Source organism: Xiphophorus maculatus, chromosome 2 (assembly GCF_002775205.1).
Source record: "Xiphophorus maculatus strain JP 163 A chromosome 2, X_maculatus-5.0-male, whole genome shotgun sequence".
NCBI classification, from domain to species: Eukaryota; Metazoa; Chordata; class Actinopteri; order Cyprinodontiformes; family Poeciliidae; genus Xiphophorus; species Xiphophorus maculatus.
Genome location: NC_036444.1, coordinates 5,262,504 through 5,278,269, shown reverse-complemented (window position 1 = coordinate 5,278,269; position 15,766 = coordinate 5,262,504). Strand labels below are relative to the sequence as shown.

Here is a 15,766-nt window from a genome sequence, read left to right as displayed (position 1 = left end):
TACCCCTTTCTATCCAAATTTAAATTTTAGAACCAGCAGCTTCATCAATAGGAAGCAAAGCTGAACATTTAGCACATGAGTTATCCAGATAAAGTCATCCTGGCTGGATAAACTGTGATCAGAAAATGATATTTTAAACAATAATAATCACAAACTGTATTTGATTGTCAAGACTTTAAAAATAATCTACTTTCCAAAAGTTTTAAATGATGTGTGTAACATGTTTTTGTAATTTAATTTTCAAAACTTTATTTCAGGTTAGAAAGCTAATTTAAGATTTCACTACAAAACTTAGAGAATATTTGTGATTTCTATTCGTACAGGATGTTTCTATGACAACAACAATAAATATAAATGTATTTGAATTCAATACATTAACTTTTTTTGTTGTTGTTTATCAGTACAATTGTACAACAAAATAAGTAAATAGATTACTGATGTAGCCTATTTATTAATGGGTCGCTCTTATTTATGTAATAATTTAGGAACTAGTGGCTTTTCTTGAAATTACCAGATAGGAAATCGAGTCACGAAAGTGGAAAATATGTTGCAAATGTCTGATGGTTGGGAATCAAACCCAGTTCAGTGTGTTGAGGACTTTAGTCTCTGTATTTCGATCATCTGCTCTACATTTACACCATTTTATGACATTCATGTGTCCATCCTCTCAGTTCATCCTGTCATTTTCACGTTTTATGAAAATAAACAGTTTATGTTCACAAGTTATTTAAATCTTTGTGTGAATCCTTTACAATCAAATGAACCCCAATTAGAATTGCTTGAAAATTTGACCTGATGTTTTTGTTGATTTGATTTAGAAAAGTGCAATTCTCACAGATTTAATAAAGCAACAGAGTCTTCCATAATTTAATTAATATCCAAACAAATTTCCCATTACCTAAAATACATTGTTGAAAATAGGACTGAAATAGTTTCACTATATAATTACAGTGTATGTTTTTTTTTTTTTTTTTAATTTCGGTACCAGTTAAACTAGCAGGTAATGATTGTTATTATTACTCATCAGACTAGAAATAAATAATTAATTTAAGAGAAATCAGAATAAATCAGCAGCTTAAGATAAAGTATTGCTAAAGTAACTCTATTTGTTTCTACCCTCATTGATGGCTCACAGGTTCTTTACACTACAAGTTATATTTAGATTTATTCACTATATTATTCAGATTGTTGACAGTTTTACATGAGACTGAAATAAACAGGAATCAAAGAACTTGGTAATAAAGACATAAAAGTTTTTTCTTACTCATCTCAGACACAGATGCTGAAATATTTATTAACAAATTAATTACATGATCAAATATTTTATGACTGATACATATTTGGTTAATAATGAAAATCAGGATTAAATTAGCTGTATCCAAAGCATCATACATAACATCACTGTATAATGCAGGCCTTCTCTTTCATTACTGCTAGTGAAGCTCCCACTGCTGCTCCAATAGCAGCTCCCATCGGTCCTCCTCCCAGAAGAGCTCCAAGGCCTGCTGCACAAGCAGCTCTGGCAGCAGCAGCAGCCCGGATAAATGAGTTGTCTCTCTGTGCCTCTTCAAACATTTCAATGGTGTAACAACTTCCTCCATTTTGCTGAACCATGCTGTTGATCTTCTGCATCAGTCCCCTGACTTGAGCAGGATCCTCAACATTCCTGAGTGAATCTATTTTTTCCAGCAGATCCTGGACCTGCTTCCTGTTTTCCATCTTCTGGTTATTGAACACATGATACATCCCACTGCAGCTCTTCAGCAGTTTCTGCAAGTTTTTATCTCTTTTTACAAACTGATGAATATCGATGCCTGTTTGTTCCAGTCGGTCTCCGTAGGTGAACAGGATCATGGTCTTTTTGGAAACCTCTGGACCCAGAATCTCCTGCAGCATCTCCAATCCTCTCTTCTCCTGTTCAGTGAATCTTCCCAGCTGGATGGTGAGCAGAAAAACATGAGGACCAGGAGAGCTCAGCTCCACAGCTCTCTGGATCTCAGCTTTCACTTCTTCTGGTTTAAGAACAGAACTGCAGAGTCCAGGCGTGTCCACCACAGAGACTCTACGAGACAAAACATCTCCTTCTGCCCTCTTACTGCTCAGAGTCAGAGGAACCAAACTGAGTTCAGAGTTAAACTCCTTCCTTCCTAGGATGGTGTTTCCTGCTGAGCTCTTCCCGACTCTTTCCTGACCCACCAGCACCACTCTGAGGTCGGACTCTGGTTCTGAAAACAACACAGCAGTTCAGGAGCTGCAGAGCAACATTTAGCTTCTGATAGTATTATAGGTAACAGGCATCAGATTTAACTTTATTTTAACCACCAAAGAATCTGTTTTCTTAGAATGTGATGTTATTTGTGCTATTCTGCTGTTTGGGAAATAAAAGTAGAAATCTGACCACAGATAAAATCTGGTTAACATAAACTGATTAATTAGCTCTAAACTGACTGACAGCTTAGAGCAACAGGTGGGGGCGGGGCGCTGCTCTACACTACATACAACTGGAGAAAACTGCACCGTCTGAATATCATTAAAAAATGTAAACAATGAAACATAATAGATGTTTTGGATTCTTCACTTTTTGTAAATCTAGTGTCCATCTGGTAACTGGAAACCATCCCAGGCCTGTTAGAAACTGAAAATGTGTAAAAACAATGAAAGGAATCAAAGATTATTTTAAGATCTTTATTTATTTACATGTTAGAACATGGATAAAATAATAATCATGTTTGTTTTTCTTGTTTACACACAAATATGAAGGAATTTATTTATATAAATGGTGTAAATTCACTGCCAATGTGAATAAATAATAAATTTAGAATCGTCCATATCTGATTACTGGAATCCAGTTCAGCCAAACTCATTTCATAACATGTAATTCAATCACATTCAATACAGTACAGTTAAATAAATGTGTTCATTTATTGCCTGTTGGTAAAACTTGGTTTGAGAAAATCAGGCAGAAACACAATTCAGTAGAAATGATCCATAAAAAATCTAAATATTGGAACCAGCAGCTTCATCAATAGGAAGCAAAGCTGAACATTTAAACATTGAGGCAGCAGCACATGAGTTATCCAGATAAAGTCATCCTGGCTGGATAAACTTTGATCAGAAACTGAGATTTAAAACAATAATGACAAACTGCACTTGATTGTTAAGACTTTTAAAAGAATCTACTTTCCAAAAGTTTTAATTGATGTGTGTAGCATGTTTTAGTAATTTAATTTTCAAAACTTTATTTCAGGTTAGAAAGTTAATTTAAGATTTCACTACAAATCTTAGATATATTTGTGATTTCTATTCGTACAGAATTTTTCTATGACAACAACAATATAAATGTATTTGAAAGTTTAATTCAATGCACTTACTGTGTTTATCAGTACAATTGTACAACAAAATAAGTAAATAGATTACTGAAGTAGCCTATTTATTAACGAGGCGCTCTTATTTATTTAATAATTTTGGAATTAGTGGCTTTCTTTAAAATGACCAGATAGGAAATCGAGTCACAAAAGTGGAAAATATTTTGCAAATGTCTGATGGGAATCAAACCCAGTTCAGTGTGTTGAGGACTTTAGTCTCTGTATTTCCTTCATCTGCTCTACATTTACACCATTTTATGACATTCATGTGTTCATCCTCTCAGATTGTTCACCCTGTCATGCTGAGGTTTTATGTAAATTCACAGGTTATTTAAACCTTTGTGTGATTCCTCTACAATCGAATGAGGGGCAAATAGATTTGCTTGAATATTTGACCTGATATGTTTGTTGATTTTATTTAGAAAATAAAGTGCAATTCTCACAGTTTTAATAAAGAAACAGTTTACCATAATTTATTTAATATCCAAATAGTTTTCCCACTACCTAAGGTATATTGTTGAAAATAGGAATAAAATAGTTTCACTTTATAATCACAATATATGTTATTTTAGGAATTGGGGACCAGTTAAACCAGTTAAACCAGTAGGTGATGATTGTTATTAATAGTCACATACATGATAAATATTTACTTTAAGAGAAATCAGAATAAATCAGCAGCTTAAGATAAAGTATTGCTAAAGTAACTCTATTTGTTTCTACCCTCATTGATGGCTCACAGGTTCTTTACACTACAAGTTATATTTAGATTTATTCACTATATTATTCAGACTGTTGACAGTTTTACATGTGACTGAAATAAACAGGAATCAAAGAACTTGGTAATAAAGACATAAAGGTTTTTCCTTACTCATCTCAGACACAGATGCTGAAATATTTATTAAATAATTAATTACATGATAAAATATTTTATTACTGATACATATTTTGTTATTCATGACAATCAGGGTTTAATAAGCTGTGGCCAAAGTATCAAACACATCATCACTGTATAACACATCCTCCGTTCTTTTTCACTGCTACTATAGCTCCAACCACAGCTCCAGCAGGAAATCTAATAGCAACTCCTACAGCAGCTCCTAATGATCCCCTGATAGCTCCAAATGAAGCTCCAACACCTGCTCCAGCAGCAGCTCCAGCAGGAAATCCAACAACAGCTCCAATAGTAGCTCCTAATGGTCCCCTGTTAGCTCCAAATGAAGCTCCAACAACACCTCCTGCAGCAGCAGCCTCCAGGACACCACGGATAAACGCGTTGTTTCTCTCTGCCTGTCTTCTTGCATCTTGAGGATTCATGTCTGGATTTTCTCTGAGCTGTCGTTCCATTTCTTCTTGGTTTGCTCTCTCTGCCGCTCTGAACATTTCATTGGTGTAACATCTTTCATCATTTCGTTTAACCAGTCTGTTGATCTTCTCCAGCAGTTCGATGACTTGACCAGGATCCTCAACTTCGTTGTCAAAAACATGATATTTATCTACAAATTTCTCCAGGATGGAGCACTGACTGATGATGTCTTTTAGAGGTTGGGATGTTTCTAACAGGTTTTCTATTTTAATGTTTCCCTTTTTCAGCTCGTCTGGATCATGGTGTATTTGGCAGCTTCTTCTCCAAACATTGTCTTAATTATTTCCACAGTTTTTTCTTCTTCTGGTGTGAATCTGGTCAGTTGGAGAACAATCAGGAAAACATGAGGACCAGGAGCCGCCATGCTGATGCACTTGGCAATCTCTTCCACAACCTCTTTATTACTTCTACCAGTTTCAAACAGACCTGGAGTATCAATAACAGCCAGATTTAGACCAGCAAAACTATTAGTTTCCTTCTTACACTCTGATGTCACAGAGGAAAAAGAGAGTTTAGACTCAAAAGCTTTCCTCCCTAAAATGGTGTTTCCTGCTGCACTTTTACCAACTCCGGTTTTCCCAACAAGAACAATCCTGAGGTCTGGCTCCTTTCCAGCTGTTGAAGAATTAGAAAACAACAATAAACCAAAAGTAATTTTTGTTCAAATTACTTTAGAGTAGAAACTAAAAAGTTTCTAAAGGATTTTTTGGCTCAGATGGGTTTTATTTTGAGAGTAATTAGACAGGAAAGTAGGCAATGAAAGAGGGAAGACATGCAGCAAAGGTCATCAGGTCAAGACTTGAACTTGTGACGTCTGTGTGGAGGACTAAGGCCTCCATGTGTGGGTTGTGTGTTACCACTGCACCACCGCACCACCTCCACTAAAAAGGCTTTAATGATGTCAGTTACAAAATAATATGTTCATGGTTAGGTTCATTAATCTGGAAGAAAAGTATAAATAACTTGAAAAAAACTATTTTTATCAACTTTGACCATCATTATTATTAAAGTTATTAAAATGTGTTTCAAGCTTCAGCTAATAGTTTCTTTAAAATGTTTTTATAACCAATGGATGTTGTTGTATATTTAGGCATCATCAAACCAAAGCAAACACACACAAAGTAATTTAAATAAATCCTACAGATTAGTTAATACACAAGTTGCTCTACCTCTTGGTTTTTGTATATAGATCAGTTAAAATCCTTTCACACTCATACAGTATATTTTTAAATGTCTATTTTGTCCACAGCCATTTTCTGATAAGTTCAGATGTTTTCTGAAAGATTTCACTCTGACCAAATCATTAAAATACCTTATTTTCTGTTATTCAACATTATGCTGGATCCAATATTAAGTAATATATTAATATAATTATAATAATATAATTATAAGCACAGTATAATTATACATACAATCTGATAGTAAAACCAATTAAGACGATCAGCGCAGAACTAAAATGTTTTACAGTTAAAACAACAAAAAATGACTCAATGAAGTTCGAGCAACATAAAAACACATAGAGCCAAATCACAGCCCTACGTTAAAATAAAAATAATCACAAAATGAGCTGAAACCAACATATCTCAAGGTATCAAATAGGGCTGTTGTTAATGAATATTTTAGTAATCGAGTAATCTATTGATTATTCTTACGATTAATCTACTAATCGGATAAAAACCAAAACATTGGTAAATCTAATATAACAGCAGTTTTACTATCGCATATCAACATCAGTCCAATTATTCACATTTGAGCTTCCCTAACAATAACTTCTCTGTAGTTTAGAAAATTAATTTGTAACAATAACTAAGTTAACCTGAAGAAAAGTTTTACAAAAATCTGAAATTATATTCAATTTAATAATAAAGAGGTAAGCTCACAAATACACTTATAAAAAATGTTTATACTCCAGCTTTTGATGTATTCATCTCCAGTCAGTTTAATAGATGAACTCTCATCTTGCCCAGACATTTATAGCTTTGTGTTCAGCAATAATAGTGACGCAGAAACATCTACCAGGTATGTAACGCCACCTATTAGTGGCGACTGTAAAAGACAAAACCAAGTCTATGAGGTCAGATATTCAACAAACCTGGAGCTACAGGATCAACTATAGTGAATTTGGTCACTTTGGCTGAAATATGTGGAATTTAGAGCCAAACATGTTTCAGTGGCAGGATGTCTACCTTCACCATGCCACCACGGCCACGATCCCTACAGAAAATTGATTTGTGCTTTAAAGAAGATGAGAGAAACTTGTCAAGTCAAGTTTATTTGTGTTGCACATTTCAGCATCAAGGCATTTCAAAATGCTTCACATCATAAAAACACAAAAATACAAAATCATAAAACAGTCAACAATTGAATCATTACATTTTGTCAAGTGCCATAATTTCACATCAAAATGTTGATTAATTTTTAATTTATTATGTTTCTAAAGCATCTCTAACCCACTGGGTTTTTAGTCTATATTTAAAGACACTCAGTGTTTCGGCTGTTTTGCAGTTTTCTGGAAGTTTATTCCAGATTTGTGGTGCATAGAAGCTGAATGTTGCTTCTCCATGTTTGGTTCTGGTTCTGGGGATGCAGAACAGAACCAGAACCAGAAGACCTGAGAGGTCTGGAAGCTTGATACAACAGCAGGTCTTTAATGTGTTGTGGTGCTGAGCCTTTCAGTGAACTAAATCACTGAACTCGTGCAAAAAGATAAAAGTTTATATGGGAATCATCACTGTCACTTGTTAAAGGCTAAATGTTGAGACTAGAAGGTATTTTACACAAATATACTTTTAGTATTTTATATTTAATGAAAAATAATTAAAACAACTAAAATGTGGTATCAATACTAAATGTTTTTTTATTTTATATATTTTGCTGGTAAATAATGTTTGCCCCTAGAGATAATAATGTATAAAATCGTAAACTCTCCTTACCGAGTTTTTGATAGTTGGACATCTTGACTGTCTTCTGGCAGGAAGTTGATCTGTGATGATCTGTGGCTCTTGGTTTCTTTCCTGGTAGAAAATGGTTTAACTTTTTATGTTGATGCTGTTTTATAGTCTGGTTCCAGACTCCTCCCTTTGAGTCTGTCTGCTGATGCAGTTACAGTCAGAACTACAGTATGTACAGTGGTGGTTTCTGATATGGGGGATATGGGCAACTGCCCAGGGTAGCATCTTGTGTGTGTGGAGGGGGGGGCGGATTGCTTTGATAACGGCCCTTAACTGCAGCTGTTCATTTCCTTTTCTCCTCAGGTCACATAAAATACCTATGACTCTGTCTCTGGTTCAGGAGTGGCTTCACATGGGGAAAGTGAAATCTTTAGTCCATGTTTCACATTCATCTGTCAGTGGTGGCTCTTCTGGAACAGATTTCCCTTGACAATCCTCTTAAGGCTGCTATCTGGATGATAGCGCTCAAGGACTGGACTTTAACCACTGGTTAAAAGGCTCAGGAAACCTTTGCAGGGGTTTTAAGTTTTCAATAATAACATTTTTCACAGTATTGTAATCTTTTTTTTATGACTTCATTCTCTTTAAGCCATAAACATCAAAATTACAAAAAAGGCATGGAATATATCACTATATGTAGTGATTCTATATAATATATGAATGGATTTTCTGAGATGACTGGCAAGAAATGTTGCCCTATTAAAGTGTATTAGACTTTTAATATTTAAATGTTTTTAGATTTAGCCTACTCGTATATTCAATAGTGAACAAAGATTAACTAAAGCATAATGTGATTTTTTTTAATTTGTGATTCAAATAGTTATTTTTATTATTTAAAATGATTTAATATGTGATACATTTTATTTTTATGAAATGTTTCAAACATGTTGATCAGTAATTTAAGGAACAGAAGGTGAAGGCTGAATAAAGAGGGAAACCACTTGACCCTGAGTCTGAGAGAAGCAGAACAACTTACTAGACCAGAGAAGTGAAAAAGTTTGCTGGACAACTTTTGCACATAGAAAAAAGAAGAAAATGAATGACAGAGAATACAATACTGAAAAAAGCAGAAGCAAGATTCCAATAAGCACCCTCAAGTAGACAGATGCAGAAAAACTATGGCATTTTTGGGGATTTGGATAAGTTCGGTTTCTTAAATGCGGTTTTTCGTCTAGGCGCCACTCACACATGACGTGCCCACTCGCGTGCCTCTCTGGCCACAAACACGAACAAATGGGTTTTTAGTCTACATTTAAAGAAACTCAGTGTTTCGACTGTTTTGTAGTTTTCGGGAAGTTTGTTCCAGATTTGAGGTTCATAGAAGCTGAATGCTGCTTATCCATGTTTGGTTCTGGTTCTGGATATAGAGCAGAACCAGAATCAGAAGACCTGAGAGGTCTGGAAGGTTGCTATGACAACAGCAGATCTTTAATGTATTATGGTGCTGAGCCTTTCAGTGATTTATAAACTAACAGTATTTTAAAGTCTATTCTCTGAACTACACAGAGCCAGTGGAAGGACTTTAGAACTGGTGTTATGTTCTCTACCTTCCTGGTTTTAATCAGAACACCAGCAGCAGCGTTCTGGATCTGTTACAGCTGTGAAGACGCTGTTGCAGTGATCAATGCAACTAATGACAAACCCGTGGATGAGTTTCTCTAGATCTTGCTGAGACATTAGTCCTCTAATGCTGGAAATGTTCTTCAGGTGATAAAAGGTCGACTTTGTAACTTTCTTTATGTGGCTCAGAAGGTTCAGGCCAGAGTCCACCATTCCTCCCAGATGTCAGGGCCACTACTTCACTACTTTCTAGCTGTAATAAGTGGTCCAGCAGAACCAGCACTTTGGCTCTTTCACAGTCTGTATTTATGTGAATGTTACTGAACACTTTGACTAGGCCAGTCTCATTTTGCATCATTTGTCTATGGTTACCCTGTGGTAAAATAGATCTGCATACCTGTGTCAGATATTGGGATTATTTGTTGTTGATTTTCTATGTCTATGTTGTCAAATATTATTAAAGGTCACCTGCAATGCCCTTACAGACGTTAAGTAGCTAACTGCTGTATTAATATGACAGTGGTCAGACCCAATTCTACCAATTTGCTTTTTAGTGAACATTGTTTAACACTGAAGTGTCATGAAATGCGGTGGTGAGGCAGATGGAACCAGGTTAGATGAATAATGGTGATTTAATGAAAAATGAAGTCAAAACAGTCCACAAACACAGGCAGCACGACTGAGCGGAAGCCAGGGCTCAACGCTGGTAGCAACTGGTTATACTAATGGACACACGAAGGACTCAGAGGATGTTAGACGAGGATCCGACAAAGACACAGAGGTGACACTAAATACACAGGGTGTAATCAGGGAATGAGAAACACCTGGGAGTAATCAAAGGGAGACAGGACACACGAAGACTCAGGGACACAGAAAACTCTAAATAAATACACAGAAAAACACAGAACATGACATGAAGACCAATGAAGAAGATGGAAAATGTTGATTAATATGGCAATTGAAACCAGAGTTCATATGTTTTCATATATTTGTGGTTGGCTATTTGTCATGTGGCTTCAGTGAGGGATTGTGGGTAGAATTTATGTTCATTGTTAATAATTTCAGCGAATTATTTAGCATTATTAATTTAGGAATTAGTCTGTTATTGTTAGTTTATGTATTAATGATGTGTTAGTTTGCATTAGACCATTCAGCAGAGTAACCATAAGTGAGAGAGGCAGTCTTCATAAAGACATGTGGGTTTCACTCTATTGGGTTTTCAAAGTATAACCTTAAAACTGAAATCTGATGGTGTACACTTGAACTACAACAAAATCTGTACCTTTCTCTCTGTAGTTGAAATGTGCTTTGCTGCAATTCTTTCACAGTTGGTGCATTATCTGTGATGCCATTTTATTGGTCATAAACGTTTGTGCCACGTAACAGAAGTGTTGTAATTTGAATTTACTTAACTACACTGTGTGAAATTTGACATATCTTAGTATAGTAAGTCAAACTACTACTGCTGTATCAATTAAAATGAGTTAAGTAAAACGCACTAACCGTGCCACACTAACTTAAGTCAGTTAAATTGGACCTGCAAAGTATGTTTGACTGGTTTACTACACTTAAGTTCCATTAATATACTGAACATTACTCAGTTTTGTGGAAATTGTTCACATTACTATTAAGTAAATTGAACAAGTTATTTTTTGAGTGTATCACCATCAGGTGTAGTGTCTTGCCCAAAGACACAATGACTCCTACCACCTGAGCTACTGTCATACTGTACATAACTAATTGACACATGTAGTAGTTAGGGGCTATTATATGTGTTTATGTGTTAGTCATGCTATATATTGCCTGAAATGTTTATCAATCAGAACATTCTGAATAGTTATGACTGTGGCTGCATTGGCAGATGGATTCAAAGGGAGGAGCCTAAAATCAGACTATAAAAACAACATGGACAGAAAAGTGAAACTGTTTACTCCCAATAAATCAATAGCCACACATCATCAAAGATCAACAGCCTGCAAAAAGACCTTGGAAATGGCTAGCTACAGCCAATCACATCCTGGTAAGAAGAGATTTTGATTTTACACATTATTATCTTTGAGGAACAAGCATTATTTCCCAGAAAAAATATATAAATATCCAATCGATTAGAGTTTGCACTAGAACTACATTTTAGCTGTTTTAATTCTTTTCATTAAGTATACAGTACCAAAAGGTAATTTTCTTGAGTGATATGACGCCAATCTAAGCTTTCCTTTTTCCACGAGTAAAGAAAAATTCAATCTGGAGAGACTCACACGGAGAAGAAAATAGCAGTTAAAAAGATTTAATGGTTCAATTTCTTTGGCGCTCGGACCCGGCAGAAGACCGTGAGCCGAGGATCGCCGTGAGCAGGCGGTCTGCTCGGCGAGCTCGGGATAGTCTTCCCCCCGGGACCGAAACTGGTGGTGAGGAAGAGCACAAGGGATCCTGGAGGACGACCCTCATGGTGAAGGTGGAGAAGGGGAGGAGGTGGGTCGAAGCACGGTTGACGAGCAGGAAGACCCCAGGGTAGCTTGGACTTTTGAAGGTGTCTTTGGACGACGATTGGCTGGAGCGGCGTGAAGCTCCGGTCCGGATTGGCTGCGGTCGGGCGTAGTGATTAGATGATGTGGTGAAGCTGGTCGAGTCTCCCAGTTTGAATTTTCGCCAAGGCTCCATGATGAATTAAAACAAGCTCAATAATTTCCATTTGCATGATTTATCATTTTTCCCTTTTTCTTTCTGTCAAAAACTGGATGACAAAAGTCCTTATGTCTCAAATAGCTTTTTTTGAAGGACAGTTTTGTTTACAGACTTTATGATTAATTTTATTTTTTGTTTCTGATGTTTTATTTTGAATATTAAAACGTCTTAACACTGTTAAATAGCATTTACTAGTGTTAAATGCTATGCTAAATTAGTATTGTGTTATAATAAATGCTGTAAGTGTTACATCACTTGCAAATGGTCTCAAAGCAACAATATCATCATTTATTGCAATAACTTCTGGGACAATTTATCATTCAGCAGAATCTGCTTTTGTGACAGACCTATTCTGAACCACTGTGGGAGTTTATTCCTGCTGAGGGTTCTTCTGGATCAGGTCTCGGGTTGGGTGGTCTCGACTACAACACTAGTTTACACCTTTTCTCTATTCAGCTTGTTAAATATTAATTAAACCAAATGAAAATGAAATACAGTGGTGCAGTTGGTAGCACTGTTGCCTTGCAGCAAGAAGATTCTGGGTTTGATTCCCAGCCGGGGTCTTTGCATGTTCTCCCTGTCTGTCTAAATTCTAGGTGTGGGCATGATTGTTGCCCTGCGACGGACCAGCAACCTGTCCAGGTTGTACCCCACCCACTGACAGCTGGAGATAGGCAGAAGCCCCCCTGCTGACCCCAATGGGGTCAGGATGTAAAATGGATGAATCAGCCATCAGTCAAAATGCCTGAAAACGAAAAACTCTAGTGCAACTTCTTGGAAGTTCAGTTATTTTATACTTCTAAACTTGTTCAGTTCTGCTTATTTGATCAGTAACTCTTAAATAAAAATACAATTTTTCTTAATTTATTTGCAGATACTGTAGTGTTAAAATATGTTAAATTGTAAATAATAATTAAATATATTGATTTTAGTTCATGTCGCCCAGTCCTACCTGCTACAGCAGATCTGAACCGTCGTTCCATTTCTTCTTGTTTGGCTCTTTTTACCATTTCTTTGCTGTAGTAACTTCCTCCATTTTGCTGAACCATTCTTTGGATCTTCTGCAGCAGTTTGCTGACTTCAGCAGGATCCTCAACATTGTTGTCAAAAACATGATATTTATCCTCAAATTTCTCCAGGATGGAGCACTGACTGATGATGTGTTTTAGAGGTTGGTGTTTCTCTAACATGTCTTCTATGTTAATGATTCTCTTTTTCAGCTCGTCTCCATTGGTAAACAGCACCATGGTGTATCTGGCTGCTTCTTCTCCAAATGTTTTTTTAATTATTTTCAAGGTTTCTTTATCTTCTTCAGTAAATCTGGTCGGTTGGAGAACAATCAGGAAGACATGAGGACCAGGAGCCGCCATGCTGATGCATCTAGTGATTTCTTCTACAACCTTTTCATTACTTTTTTTAGTCCCAAACAGACCTGGAGTATCAATAACATCCAGATTTAAATCACGAAAATCATCAGTTTTCTTCTCACAGACTGATGTCACGGAGCAAAAAGAAGGATGAGACTCAAAAGCTTTTGTCCCTAAAATGATGTTTCCTGCTGAACTTTTGCCGACTCCAGTTTTCCCCAGTAGAACAATCCTGAGGTTGGTCTTTTCTGCAGCTGTTGGAGAATTAGAAAATAATTAACAGGATAATTTTTATTCAGATGTCAGTTACAAAAGGATTTTTTTTAAAGCTCAGCTTGTGAGAACTCATTGCAAACTTTCAAAACGCCGATGCCAAAGTTGACAAAAGTTTGACAAAAACATATTATGGTAAAAATGATCCGGTCAGTGTTGCTAACGCTATTCCTGCATGTACTGATTGTGATGAAATCATGTCTGATCTTCTGTTTTCTGCTTAGTGATGCTGCTGCCAGCATGTTTTGGGTCAAGAGCAAACAGCATCTTGTCTCACTGAGCTTCCAGCAGCATTTCCTGACACTGTTCCAAAATTAGAAGTATCACATCACAAACCTGTGTTTAATGAGCTGCTGCTCAACATTCAGAACCATTTCCCATCATTTCTGTCCAATGGGAGCAAAGTCTGTCAGCTGCACGTCTTGGCTTATAAATTATAGTCCATTTGCAAAAAAGGACAATGTGAAAGCAAATCCCACCAACTCAGAAAAATGCAGTCCATTTTGGATCTGGACCAAACAAGCGGATCAAAGGACTTTCCCAGTGTGAAAACACCACAAATCAAAGCTTAGAGCCCAAGTTAAACCTGGTTTCCCACCAGACTTAGAAAACACTGACGAAAACTGATTTCACTTTATCATCCATTTATTTTCTCTTAGTCTCAGCTGTGATCTTAGATTTAGCAACACGAATGATACAAATAATTTAAAAAATGTTAATTTTTAATAAATGCTAAACTGAAATCAGCATTTATTTTATTTCAGCAACAAGGCAATTAAAAGTACAATGTTCTGGTGTAACAGCCATGTTCTTATACACTTAGTTTGTTAAAAGAAAAATAAAGAAATGCAGTTGTATGTTGATTACTTACCACAAACAGTGGATGTTGATGGCACATCCATGGAAGCAGCACATCCAGAAAACACTTTAAAATTCACCAGAGTTTGTTATGATGCAGTCTGAAATGAAAAACAAAAGTTTTATGGGACTGTACCAGTTCTCTATATATGCTGCCATCAGCATCAGCTGACTTGTTTTTTCCATATTTTATTAATCTGAGAAAAGATTTTTAATAACCATACAGTTATTATGGTTATTAAAATAAAAGTAAATGTAATTTTATTTAATTTCATCCTGGTCTTTCTTTGTCTTTTCCAAACAATCTATTTTTGTGGCTGGTGAAAATACAGACTGCCTGCCTTTACCCAAAGCATTAAAATGTAGCAACACTTATTAGACCTTTCATTAATACAGCCGATTAGATTCAATCTAAGAAAAATAGGAACAATTTAGTGAAAACGAAGGTGGTTTGATGCCAAAAGCGAAATTGAAACTTTTTGAATCTTCTTTCCTTGACGACCCTTTTTTTTTAACTGAACTAAACATTCCAGTAAACATTAATGTTCAGTTACAACGATTTTCTTAGTCACTAACGTTGGACAGTTATAACCGTTACAGCGGTTACAAAGGAGATCAAGCTTACCACAAATAAATACACTTTTATGAGAAATAAAAATACTACAGCACTACGAAATACAAACACAACATTGATTAATCAAGCGATTTAAATAAATCCAAAATCCCGAGGCTCCGTCAACAAAAAGCAACAGATCAACGCTGATATAAAACTGTCCAAATTACACACAAAACTAATCTTTATATATTTACAGAACATTTTAAATCGGCTTATAAAAGTTGCCTTTTATCCTACCTGTGGATCACAGAGGAAGTAAGTTGATACAAAGTTACTCTGGCAAGAGCTCGTTTATTCTGAACAGAACCAGGAAACTTGTTGTCCCTGTTAGACCCACAGCGGCACGAGAGCGCCCCCCACTGGCAAGAAGATACATACACACAACAAACACGTCTATATACATAAGAGAAAAAAAAAGAGAAAAAAACGAAGACAAAAGACAAAACCAATTCTGATTCAAAAATATGGGGTGTATTAATTTAATTTTTTTTTTTTTTTACTGTTTCTCAACCTGCTACACTCTCCCCCGTTTTAAAAGATTTCTTCAGACATATAGAATAGAACCAACCATGAAAAGTCAGGTTTGTCGCTTGAAATGTCTATCATTTGTCAAAATGTCATTGCTCTAAAATGTCCATATTGGCATAGAGTCGGCTGTAGTTTGGTAAGACAGTATGAGGCAGAGAAGACATGCAATCATCAGATTTACTCCAGGTTGCAATGGGTGATAG

At 36.0% G+C, this 15,766-nt stretch overlaps 1 protein-coding gene across 2 annotated transcripts; it reads right to left on the bottom strand.

Moving 5' to 3' along the window:
* Positions 1–1,259: 1,259 nt before the first annotated feature.
* Positions 1,260–15,364, bottom strand: LOC102218591 (GTPase IMAP family member 8-like). 2 transcript variants are annotated; one of them, XM_023325085.1, is made up of 4 exons: positions 15,273–15,364; positions 14,433–14,520; positions 12,874–13,542; positions 1,260–2,225 (listed from the first exon to the last, which is right to left on the bottom strand). In XM_023325085.1, exons 2-4 carry the CDS (start codon positions 14,461–14,463, stop codon positions 1,399–1,401), a joined length of 1,527 nt encoding a protein of 508 aa, XP_023180853.1. In that variant the 5' UTR covers positions 14,464–14,520; positions 15,273–15,364; the 3' UTR covers positions 1,260–1,398. The 2 variants fall into 2 exon arrangements, with proteins under 2 accessions (XP_023180853.1, XP_023180858.1); XM_023325090.1 differs by lacking the exons at positions 12,874–13,542; positions 14,433–14,520; positions 15,273–15,364 and adding an exon at positions 7,662–8,992.
* Between the last annotated feature and the right edge of the window lie 402 nt (positions 15,365–15,766).